The following is a 12,833-nucleotide window of genomic DNA, read 5'->3' on the forward strand; positions in this document are numbered from 1 at the left end:
AGCATAGAACTGAACCGTTCAAAGTTACCCTCATTTAGGAAGATGGAAGAGTGATACAATTCATGATAGATTCAAACTTTCTCAACTGATCAAAAACCTTCTCAAGGTCAACCTTAGTAACAATGCTTTCTTGTAATCTCTCAGTTTTTCTTCACACAATGAAAGCTGTTTGACCAAAAACCACATTATCCTTACTTCCTTTTTGGAACAGAGGTTGATTGGGGGAAAATGCTTAAAAGGAGAGGTCTAAAACGGGCAGTGAGGAATTTGGAAACATCATACACAATATTACATAGACTAAAGGAGAGGTCTAAACTTTCAACCTTTTAGGTGTTGACAACGACAATTCATATCAGCAGAACTTTGTAAAGAATAGCATAAAAAGAACATCAAAAAAGTTTTCAATTCGATGAGCATCTATCTTTTAACCACACATCACCATACTTTTCAGACTATCACAGTTTTACAGATACTGCACAAAATTTTATGTCTAACAAAAGACCCCAAATAAATAGAACACATATGAAGTACGAACAATCTGCTAGTAACAACACACTGCCAAGCGAATTTGGAAAATACAAAGAATCTCAATTCTCTATCTCATATGCCATTGAATCCCACATCTCAGCTATCAGGCAGTCTCATCACAACTTCAGCTGGTGGTCGTAAGGTGCACACCATCTCTTTTGTCTTCCCAAAATATACCTGCAATATGTAAATTTTGTAACTCAATGACGCACTAAACTATCTTGTAACTCCATCACCAGACATTATCTTGCATTTCCTAACATAAGAGGATTCAGAGGCCATAAGGCCCCAGTTAACAACCAGAGTGCACAACTGAACATATTACCATCGACACAAAACATATAGATCTGTACGGAAATATCCAGAGCAAAACTTGAAAATACGAAAAAGCAGGACCCACAATACCTGATCCAGTGAATTCCTCAGCTTACTCTCCATCTCTTCTATCATCCTTCCCATATTACAAAGATGACCCTCTGCAACTGAGAGGCTCATATCCATCTAAAAAGAAAAGGAAGAAAGAAATTTTAGGAAGAAAAAAGAAATGATGGAATACAACCCCCCCCCCCCCCCCCCAAAAAAAAAGGAAAAGAAAAGTAATTCCAAGACACACAGGTAAAACAAATACTACTTGCTCTCTCTCTAGAATTTTAAAGAAAAAGATCAATCATATAATCTTTTAGTTCTGATAGGTATTCTCTCGTGGGTATTTTAAAGAAAAACAAATACTACATTTAAAATATATATATATATGAACTTGTTATAAAGCCTATTCTTAGATTAGTTAGTAAAGCCTCCTACCAGCTTGAAAAATTAAAAATTCCAACCGTGCATAGCTTAATTCGTCCCTAATACAGTTAAAGAATATGAAATTCATTTTAATTGTCAAAGACAACAAAATTTACAAACTTTTCATGCTCATATGTTCCATATTATTCTCTATTATGTTCATGCAGCACACATTTAACAGTTTTTATGATTTAGTTACTATGATTTGAATTCATTATGCATATAATAACTATATTTATATTTTGGTGCCTTGCTTTTTACTCAGGTGACCACCTTTTTGGTGCACCTTAGGCCATGCAAGTAAGGCCACTTTTCAACTTCAACTACACTACATAAATTTAATCATCCAGTCTTTGCAAATTCACTCAGGCACAAAGGTGAATTTCTCTTTCATTTGGCTTCACCAGGCCTTCTAATGAATGTTTCAACATGCAAAAAGTATGGGGAAAATATTAAACTCCATAGTATAAAACAGAATCAAGTACGAAGTACCTGTCGTCTGATTGACCCAGACAAGCTAAATGTGCCTGATGACTCGTTATCCGTAGTCAAAGATAGCATGACAGTACTGGTTAACCGGTAATGCGCCACTCCCTCCTCCTCTGGCCCCACCTAGATAAAAATGAGTTGCAGTATGACTGAAGGAAGACTGACAGAAATATGTACAAAGAAAAAAAAGGATGGTGGGAAATTTCAAGGACATCCTACATGGACAGTTGGACACCACCACATCTACATTCTACAGTCCATGGAAAATAAACTTTACCTCAATGACATGTATAGCATCCCATCCTCCCTCCTGCAGGTAACCCCTTCGACCATGCCCTGTCTTTGAGCCATCTTCATCCCTCAAAAATAGTAGCAAATCATTAAAAGATACAAAAGTCTGCTGACTGCCAGTTCAGGAAAAAAGCTTACCTTTCTTTATTAGAAAGCATGCTACAAAACCTTCATTATCATCTTCCCACATATAAACTGAGGAAATGCCACCTTCATAGTACCTACCATATCATTGGTTAATTGAACTACTACAGTTTTTAGAACACGATAAGTAGTTCAATAAGAAAATTCATAAAAATTGTGTAGAAGATAAACCTGAATCTAGTTTTATTTAAAATCAGAATATTGGGGAGAGATTACCAAGAAATAAGTTTTAATGTTCAAAAAAAAAAAAAAAAAAATTAAGGACGAGGTAAGTAAAGGACCTCACTGGTCACGATAAATTGCAAAGATGTCATTCGCTTCAACTTCAAGTTTCCTCAACTCTAGTGATGGAAGGGCTCCGTCCTCTAATGGTGGATGGTACTTGTTTGACCAAGGTGATCTACTAGGAAATAAAGTAACAGAAAACAATATAAATCGCCAGTCACCATTTAGCAAAGTCCTTTTCCTCACCCAACACACACAGAGATAATACACAGTGAGAGAGAACACTGATAATAATATATCCAAAGGTGCAAAGAATTAATGAATATATCCAAAAGTTGAAAATACATCAATGACTATTCATGCAAAAATAAATGCATTGGTAAGTTACACACGCACCCAATAGGTTTTGAATTCATGACCTCACCCTCCACCCACTCTTGTAAGAGGGGGAAGTGCCATTTGAGCAGGGTCATCAGCTATTCAAATAAATCTATCATATTACTTAATGTGTGCATAAGAACCACATAAAGTACTTGTGTATAGAAAAACAGTATGGTAGCAATTGTGATTTAAATTATAAGTCATGATGACCTTCTCTGATTGAAAACCGTGCTACTCCTCTCAATGGACTTCGCTATGAAAAAAAGGCCCTTGGAGCTGCAATGATCTCCAAGCCAAATATCTGGATCCATAATTTCTTTGATAGGTAAATGATTTTTTTTCTTTAATTTTAATTTATTACAGACCAGAAGAATAAGTGCATCAGTTCTTTTGCTCACTGAGTATACTGAGTGTACACCCTCCTAAAGTCCAAACTCCAAAGAGCTCAGTATCCAGGTCCACAAATTACTGGCAGATGTCTTAATCTCCAAAAGAGTGTGCAAGAAGATTCACCGAGTAGGCAAACTCAATAATCTACCATGCTATAACCTAAACCAAAACTTTTCAAGAGCATTAAAAGTTGAGAATCTACCTATAGGAGTCGGCATCTCTGTTGTATTCACACAAAATAAAGTCCTTCCCATGATCCACATCGCATAAAACCTGTTTAGTCAGTCCAAAAATATTTTTTAAATGAAGCAATAGGTGACAAAATGCTCATATTTGAGAAAGTAAAACATTATTTATCCACAAAAAACAAAACTCGCTCCAATAATTGTTTGCTTCATTGATAAGTAATAAAGAAACCTTATTAATTATAAAATTAAAAAAGAAACCTTATTAAAAAAATATAAATAACAAAAAGCTCAAATGATAGAGCTTCCTAAAAAAATACAATGAGAAGCTTGAGTGATACATAAACTCAACTTAAGAGTTCCCCCGCATCCCCAATAGTACAACATTCTAATAAGACACACAAAAAACAAAACTTGAGTTCATTAACATATTTCTCCGTGCCCTCAAAAGTCCGGCTATTCCTCTCCCTCCAAATCATCCACATTAGACAAATAGGGGTTACATTCCATGTGATATTGTTCCTATGTTTCCCATACAACCCTTTCAAACAGAAATAGACATCAAACACCCTGTGTGGCATCATCCACTTAACCCAAAATGCTGAGAAAAACAGAGGAGCACGAATGTCAAGCAACTGAACAATGAAGCAAAAGAAGATACACTGATTCACTGTTAGCCATACACATACACGCTGATTTATCAATGGTAGATTACTCTTATTAAGATTGTCCATGGTCGGTGGAATCTTATAGATGGAACAAAGTGAAGCTTATATTACCAGAGGTAAAATCATTAAATGGTAATACTTGACCATACAAAGAGAACTGCAAAGTAACGCAAGAAGTGAGGAAAATCATAAGAAGGTAATTATTGCAATGCTGGAACATTAAAATTTTTTGAAATCACACCCACACAGACAAGATCAATCATCAATCAACACAATTAAGAATTGATATAAAATAAGATTAAAATGCGATAAAAGGCGAGCCAATGAGCTCTAACTCAAAGAACATCTCCTTCCCTTGGAAGAGCGAGGTGGAGAGTGAAGTCATGGGTTCAAGACTCATTGGGCATGTGTAACTTACCAATAAAAATAAAAGGACAAAGGGCAATACATTGTGATATTCTCATTTTTCAGAGCTATAGAACTTCCAATTGAATAAATCTCCTACAAGTCTTTTTCGTTAAGTGAATTTAACTTTGACCCAACAAAAGAAAAACCCTCCACTATTTAGCTATGCAGACTAATATGGTTCAGCTAGCCTCCATTTTCTTTTCTTTTTTTCCTTTTCCAATTTTGGGTATGCAAAACCTAAAATTATCAGTGGGTTGCATGTGACTAAATTGTTTAAGACTCTTTTTCAAATTGAAGGGAAAAGGAAAGACATAATTGTGATAGTGGAACTATTAACCTACTATCATTTCCAAAAACAAAGAAAGTGTGTTTGGAGGTATTCACAAAAGGATTTTCAAAACCTCCCCAATAATTTTTTTTTTTCATTTTCAAAAAATTTCAACGAAATGGATTTCTGGGTATGAATTAAAAACTAGTTATATCTAATATATCTATATAATTTTTTTTTTTTTTTTGAAAAGATCAAACAGAAAATGGTACATTCTCAAAATTCAGTCTTTAAAAAAAATTAATCGGGAATTTGAAAAACTAGTCGATAAATGCTAAATAAACTGAACCAATTCAAATGACAGATTACACTAAACCCCAACGAAAAACACATAGAGAGAGAGAGAGAGAGAGATCCATAAAATACGCAGCAAAAAAAAGGAAATGAAAGAGGAAACCTGGAGGGGCTGATCAACTTGAGAGAGGAGATCGGAAGAGTGATGGGGCAAAAGGGTGAGGAGTGCTGAGAGTGCTGTCTCTGTTTGCTTCGGAGGTATTCTTCTCATCAATCCCATTGCTGCTTCCATTTCTCTCTCTCTCTCTCTCTCTCTCTCTCTCTCTCTCCTATTATTCTGTGTGTGTGTCTCTATTTTTATGTATGTATGTATGTATTCCTTCCTTTGTCAAAACTGAAAAGAAGATCGAGGGCGAGAGAGAAAAAGAAGGTTCACTTTGTTTATTTGTTTGTTTGATCCGAGTTTCCCTCCCGGGAACCCACTGTCCCAGCTACCTCCACCACTTCCTGTTTCCAAATTATCACCCTCACTCTCACCCTCACCCTTACTATTTTATTATTTAATACTGCCCTCTAAAATATTCACCTCAAAAACATAAACCACTTGTTCAACGATTTCTTTATTATACAAAGAACCTTTATGATTACAGGTAGAGAGGGCAAAACGGTTTAGAATTTTTTGACCCTACCCGAGCCAAAAAATACTCTACTTGAACTTGATATTTTTGTCTCGAAGTAAAAATGGGTTGACCCATGACTTGATTCATATTTTTTACGGGTCAACCTGACCCGATCCAACCCAAATCTAAACAGTTTTTTAAAACTTTTTTTTTTTTGGTAAAAAAATAATAAAATTCAGACAATATTGATTTAATTATTTGTTGTGAGGTTTAAGGAAACAATTGATACATTTACATAATTGCATGCAAATTAATTGAAAAATAAATGGTTAAGCATTTGGTAATGAGTAAAGATTTTTAGATATCAAATAACAACGTACATGCCAAGATAATCTGGTTAAAGTAGAATTAAAAACATAGATTTAAAATTATAGACATGTATGAGAAACATTCACAAGTGTAAAAATAGTGAAGCCAAAGTATCAAATTAGCATAAATGATGAATGCTTAGATCTATTTTTTAACAATTTATGTCCAAAATAAACGGCTTTTTAAAATAAATTATGATATTTTTTAGAGTGCGTATTGCTTAACAATGATATGATATTCATAAAAAAGACCATGTATAAATAAATAAGCAATCAAACTTTAATGTATATCTCAAACTGAAATAGAGTGTCAACAACAATTGATAATAGATTATAAAATTAATGTTCAAGATTGTAAATTTCTTATATGTTTTTATTCATTATCAAATGAGTTGTCCAATAAGTCATTTGTAATTTTGTTTTATATTTTGGAATATTAATATTGTGTAGAAATAAAACTTGTGTACTTTTTTTACTTATCTTTGTGTTATTTTGTTTTAGATAGCAATATTAGGATTTGTATAATTTTAAAACTATTAAATAAGTATCAATAAGTTTGACTGAGTTCATTCTTGATATAAGTAGTGAATTCAAAGTAATGCATTTTACATCAAGTAATTTGTTACATAACTTTCCAAATGGCAAATACATGTTTTTTTTAAAATAAATTTTAAAATCATGTGAAAATACAGGTCAACCCGACCCGACCCGCAACCCGATTGACCCAAACCCGTTTTTAACTCCCTTAAAATGATTAGTTTTGACCCGTGACCCATTTGACCCACAATCCGTTTGACCCGACCCGAACCCGACCTGACCCGCCCGTTTTGCCATGTCTAATTATAGGCTACCTCAATTTTACATTAAAATGTGTTTTTAACATAGGGGTAAAAAGTTTAAATCCTTCCTCTTCTAATTATGACACTACTTACATGACAATATTTATTGTTTTATATTTTTATCATTTTTCCAATAAAATATTTTTGTAAAAATAGTTTCTAAGCTAATACCCTTAAAGTATTGGTTAATATTTCTCATCAAATTATTAGCCAAATCGAATAACATAAGCGTGTAACCAAGTAAAGTATTAAAGTTGTTGAAAATATAGTGAAATTGATTTGGTTGGAATTGTGTGGTCTCAATCTCATGGTCTATAGTCATCCTTAAAATGGCTTTTGTCCTTGGCTCTTGCATACCATATATGACATCTTCACTTTAACCAAAAACTTTGTTGACTTCACCTTCACCATTCTTAATAGTGTTTGATAGGGGTGAGCAGGAGGTCACCAGAGCCGATCTAACTGGCTGGCGCCGATCCCCTTGTACCGCCACTGCAACCGACCGATGAAGCTAATGCCAATGATCGGAGTGCGAAGGGAGTTCCGATATCGTTGCGGTGCAGTCACCGAAGCAGAAAATCTGAAACTGAGATAGGTCAAACTGAACTGATACCTGCATATAGTTTTATAGGTTTGGATACGGAGTTGTTTTACCAAGTATTTATTTTAATTTTTTGAAGAAAACATGGTCGTATTAGGTGTTATTACAAAAAACGGTGTTGTTTTATGCTAGGTTTTTAGATTTCTACCCTAGTATAAATTCATTCTATTCTCTCACATAACCCTTAACTCTCTCTTGCTCTCGCCTCTCGCCACTAGCCAATTACCTGGCCTTTGAACTCTCGCCGCTCGGCTTGGCTGGCCTTTTCAGCAAATGCTCACAGCGGCAAACCACCGGTAGGTGTAACCCCTTCTCCTCTCTCACCTCTCAGCCTTTAAACTCTCTTTCTCTCTCTCTCTCTGGTTCCAAAGTCCAAATTAAGGCTGTGTTTGGTTGGGTGTAAAATATTTTTCGGGTGTAAATAATTTCAGGTAAAAATATTTTCGGGAAAGGAAAATATTTTTAGGTGTTTTGTGTCATTTTAAAAAACACTTTGGAAAATATTTTCAGGTGTTTGGTTGTAATCTTGAAAATATTATAGAAAATACATTTTCTACTTGTTGCTCACATTTTCTCAGCTTCCAAACAAATATATAACATCCTTTATCAGCAGAGAAACACAAAAGAAACAAACCCAAAAAAAAAAATCATAAAATCTGGGAGAGAAGAAGGAAGAGCGATCGCGAGGCGGTGCGATCGTGCGATTGCGAAGGCAGCGCGATCGCGAAGGCGGCGCAATCGTGCGATCTAGATCGCGCCTCGCAATCGCTAGATCGCACCTCACGATCCCGAGATCGCGAAGCAGCGCGATCGCGATCGTGCGATCTAGATCGCGAAGCGGCGCGATCGCGAGATCGCGAAGAAGGCGGCGCCGGTGCTGAGGTGCGATCTCGCCTGCGCTGCCTTCTTCTACTCTCTCTCTTTGCGCGTCTGTGAGCCCTCTACTCTCTCTCTCTCTCTCTCTCTCTCTCTCTCTCTCTCTCTTTGCGCGTCTATGAGCCCGGAAATGGTTTGAAGTGAAAATTTTCACTTCAAACCATTTCCGGGTCAAAGGCCTTATTTTTCAATCAACGTAAATGATTTTTCGAAAAACTCTATTTTCCATGCGCAACCAAACACACGGAAAGGTGTAAAAGAAATCGTTTGAAGCCAAAACAAACGCAGCCTAAGTTTATACTATTACAATGTATGAAATTGATGATCACTGACCAGCACTTGTTTGGACTTTGGAGTGTTACATTATTACTTTAGTCCCACTTTAGTCCTTAAGTAACTTACTTGCACAGTTGCATTGCATGAGGTATCTAATTAGTGACTTAGTCTGTCACAGTCTACTAAGTACTAACCTTTTTTTTTTCTTCAGCATTTTGATTTTTGAGGGAGACAGAGATTAAAAGAGTTCTCACTTTCAATCCTTCACCGAGAGTTAATCACTCACTATATCCAGCGTTTTGATTTTTAATTTTTAATACTTAGTAAGAACTGCTTTAAGTTTTTATATATATATATATATAATTAGCTTTTATTTTATATTTATGTTGAGAATAATATAATGAATTCCTTGTTATTTTATGTTCTTATCTTTGTATGTAAAGAAAATTGTACAGGGATGTTAATATTTAGTTTTACTCTACTTTTGATTTTTTTATAATTATTTTATTTAATTATTGAATTTGGGATAATACATTGGTTGGCTGTTTGTGAAAAAATAAATTTGATCTTGAGAAGAAACTTAATTATTGACTGAATTCATAATAACTTTTTAGTGACATGAAGTGATGAGTAATAACTAATGATTGCCTTGTTGTAACTAAACTAACTAGTTATTGGGTCTGGTTGTGACATTCATTGATTAAGAGTGAGCTATTTGATATTGTATTTACCAGAAAAATTATAATTTGACATTGTTGTGGAAACTTTATTTTTATGTTGGTTGATTTTTTTATTATTAAATGGATGTCAATGCTCCACCTGGATTTGGTGCCCCTGGGGACTGTAACCCACCTCCTCCTAGTAGTGCTAACCCTAACCCACCTGAGTCTAACCCTAACTCACTTGAACCTTCAGTACCAATTGGACTCGGTGCATCACTTCCCCCACTGCCACCTAAACAAGGTGGTAAGGACCTATTTATAGTATGATAGCACTTCATTAAGTTGACTGATCCTGATCCTATGAAGCCTAAGTCTGAATGCAAGTATTGTAAAAAATCAATATAATTGTCATGGTAAGAAAAATGGTACTTTAGGCATGTTGCACCACATGTACGTGTGTAAGAAGTGGCATTTTCCCTGTGATAATAAGCAAAAATCTTTGTCTTTTCAAGATAAGATGGAAGGAAAAAGTGGTTCAAATGTGCTAGTGGTTGCAAACTATAGTGAAGAGAGATAAGGTTGGCCTTGGCAAGGGTGATCATTATTAATGAATTACCTTTTAAATTTGTGGAGTGTCAAGGCTTTTTAAGAATTTATGGAAATAGTTGAGCCTAGGTTTCCTATTCCCCATTGCACTACTATTGCAAGGGCTTGTATGAAGTTTTATTTTAGTGAGATGAATATTTTAAGAAGGGCTTTTGTTGGGCAACGGGTTTGTGTGACAACAGATACTTGGACCTCTATACAAAACTTGAACTATATGGTAGTTACCACACATTTCATTGATGGGGATTGGACTTCCAAAAGAAAATCTTGAACTTTTGTCCTATAATTAATTACAAAGGGGACACCATAGATAGGGCGGTTGAGTCGTGTTTGTTGAAGTGGGGTATAGACCAGTTCTTTACAATTACTGCAAACAATGCTAGTTCTAATGATGTGGCAATTGATTATGTGAAGAATAAAAAAAAAAAAAAGAGATAATAGCATATTGTGTGGTGAGTTCATGTATATGCGTTATCTTGAATTGATAGTGTAGAGTGGGTTGAAGTCCATTCATGAATCAATTGTCAATGTTTAGAATGCGGTGCGATATGTGAGATCCTCTCTCGCAAGATTTGAGAAGTTTTAAGAAAGTGTTGAAAATGAGAAAATTAAAGCAAAATGTTTGTTGTCCCTTGATATGCCAACAAGGTGGAGTTCGACTTATCTCATGTTAGATTGTGCTTTGAAATTTGTGAGAGCATTTGATAGGTTAGAAGAGAAGGATGGGCAATACAAACTTTATTTTTGTAAAGCGGATGGAAATGGGAAAAATCTCATTGATCCTCCTAACTATCTTAATTGGGAAAATGTCAATACCTTTGTGAAATTTCTTGGCATATTTTATGAGGCAAGACTTAGATTTTCTAGATCCTTGTTTGTCACTTCTAATACATACTTCTATGAGCTAATTAGTATTGAAGATCAATTGTAGTAGTTATGTAGTGTTGATGGGGATCCTCTTTTGAGGAGTATAGCGGGAGAAATGAAAAAAAAATATGATAAGTATTGGGGAAGTATAGATAATATCAATTTGATGCTTTTTGTTGCTGTTATTCTTGACCTAAGGTATAGATTGAAGTATGTCAAGTTTTAGTTTAGGGAATGGTATGGAAAGGACAAGGAGGATAGGATAAGCTCTAGGGTTTGGGATGCGTTGAAGAGGTTGTATATGGAGAGAGTGGCTCAAAATGAATCCTTGAGTTCTAGTGGTAGTGGTAGTAGTTCTTCATTGTTAGATCACATTAAAAGCTATAATACTAGGTTTAAGCAATACTTGGCGGATGAGAACAATGTGGAATGCAAATCTAAGTTGGATAGGCATTTGTTGGAATCTTCTGAGGACCCTGATGTGGAAGATTTTGACATTTTGATGTGGTGGAAAATGAATTCTTTTAGATATCGAGTCATTTTCCAAATTGCCTGTGATGTGTTGGTTATTCTTGTCTTTACAGTTACATCCGAGTTTGTTTTTTGCACAGGGGGTGTGTTTTGGATTCGTTCTGTAGTTTAATATCTCCTAATACAGTTGAAGCCATTTATTTGTACCCAGTTTTGGTTGAAGGATGCAAATAAAAAAAAGACCAATAAAGTTTCGGGAGTGAATGGATAATGTGGAGGATATGAATGGTTTTGAGATTGACATCGGTACAAATATATATATATATATATATGTTCATTTTGTTTGTTATATGCATCAATTGTTTATTTATTTACTCAATGCTTAAGAATCTTTTTTTTTTGAATGAGATTGTAGAAATTGCATCAGATTGCCCAATGCCTATGGAGGAGGATCCAAACACTGTTGTGTTGGATGATCATAAGTGATGTGCTGCTCTTTGCTTGGAGTTAGTTAGTAGTTAGTATTATGTAAGTACACTTGCTATTATCATTCGTTTGTGCTAATTATAAATATTTTAAAATTATAAAAGTTTTATTGTTATTAACACGTGTTTATTTTGATTTGTTTAGTATTTTGTAGGAGTTCTAGAATGATGCATAGTACACAGACTAACTAGACAAAAGGACTTATTGGGATTAGCATTTTTTTGCCCATATGCTAATTATATTTGTATACATTATTGATAGTGGGCTTTTCACTAATGGTAGTTATTTAGTTACTCATGGGTGGGATTATCATTGGGGATACAAGCAATTAGCATTCTTTTGCGTAAATGCTAATTTAATTTATATATCTTTATTTTGGAATTTATGGACAACAACAAATGGTTTTGTAATACATTATTAAGTGGATACATTAGCACTTATTGTTATTGACACTAACACACACAATGACACTAATGATATTATATGCTACATGATAGTGTTTTGGGAGTTGAACTCTTATTGAGGTAATTTCAAAACATTTTTGCATGTTGAATAAAATGAAGAAATTTGGACAGATTGTTTATGCGAATGAAATGATGAAATTTGGAGAGATTGTTTGTGTGAACGGATTTTTGAGTAGATTGAACAGATTTTATATGTGAACAGGTTGAACAGATTTTTTTATGAAGTTTGTGTGAAATTTGAATAGATTTTGTGTGAACAGGTTGAACAGATTTTATGTGTAAAATTTGAACAAATATTTTTATGAAGTTTATCTGTGAAATTTGAATAGATTTTATCTGTAATTTAAACAGAATGTGTGTGAAATTTGAACAGATTTATGAAGTTTATGAAATTTGGACTTTTTTTTTTTTTTTTGTGAACAGGTTGATGTATTTAATAGGCTTGTGTGAACTGTAAATAGTTTGTCAAGTGAGCATTTTGCTTGAAATCTTGAACGTATTGTGTATTGCGCTTGAAAGCCCAATTTTTTTAATAAAAAATCAAATAGAATTTTTAATGTTTCAAACCGACTAAGCCGATTAAACTACAGCAAGAAACCGCACCGCTATAGGTCGGAAAATCAACCCTAAGCAGTAT

At 34.5% G+C, this 12,833-nt stretch overlaps 1 protein-coding gene across 1 annotated transcript; it reads right to left on the minus strand.

The window, feature by feature from the left end:
• Nucleotides 1–352: 352 nt before the first annotated feature.
• Nucleotides 353–5,589, minus strand: LOC142628983 (F-actin-capping protein subunit beta). The gene is made up of 8 exons (XM_075803188.1): nucleotides 5,224–5,589; nucleotides 3,440–3,510; nucleotides 2,528–2,641; nucleotides 2,236–2,318; nucleotides 2,084–2,157; nucleotides 1,810–1,929; nucleotides 934–1,029; nucleotides 353–705 (listed from the first exon to the last, which is right to left on the minus strand). Exons 1-8 carry the CDS (start codon nucleotides 5,350–5,352, stop codon nucleotides 625–627), a joined length of 768 nt encoding a protein of 255 aa, XP_075659303.1. The 5' UTR covers nucleotides 5,353–5,589; the 3' UTR covers nucleotides 353–624.
• Nucleotides 5,590–12,833: the final 7,244 nt, after the last annotated feature.

Source organism: Castanea sativa, chromosome 1, assembly GCF_040712315.1.
Source record: "Castanea sativa cultivar Marrone di Chiusa Pesio chromosome 1, ASM4071231v1".
NCBI lineage: Eukaryota > Viridiplantae > Streptophyta > Magnoliopsida > Fagales > Fagaceae > Castanea > Castanea sativa.

Bases quoted from the DNA above. Each gene is read 5' to 3' on its own strand.
- LOC142628983 (XM_075803188.1), bottom strand. From the start codon at position 5,352: ATGGAAGCAGCAATGGGATTGATGAGAAGAATACCTCCGAAGCAAACA. The intron at 2,319-2,527 runs GTGAGGTCCTTT...ATGATATGGTAG, and splicing joins TTTGCAATTTATCGTGACCA to GTACTATGAAGGTGGCATTT. The intron at 2,158-2,235 runs GTAAGCTTTTTT...TGAGGGATGAAG, and splicing joins ATGCTTTCTAATAAAGAAAG to ATGGCTCAAAGACAGGGCAT.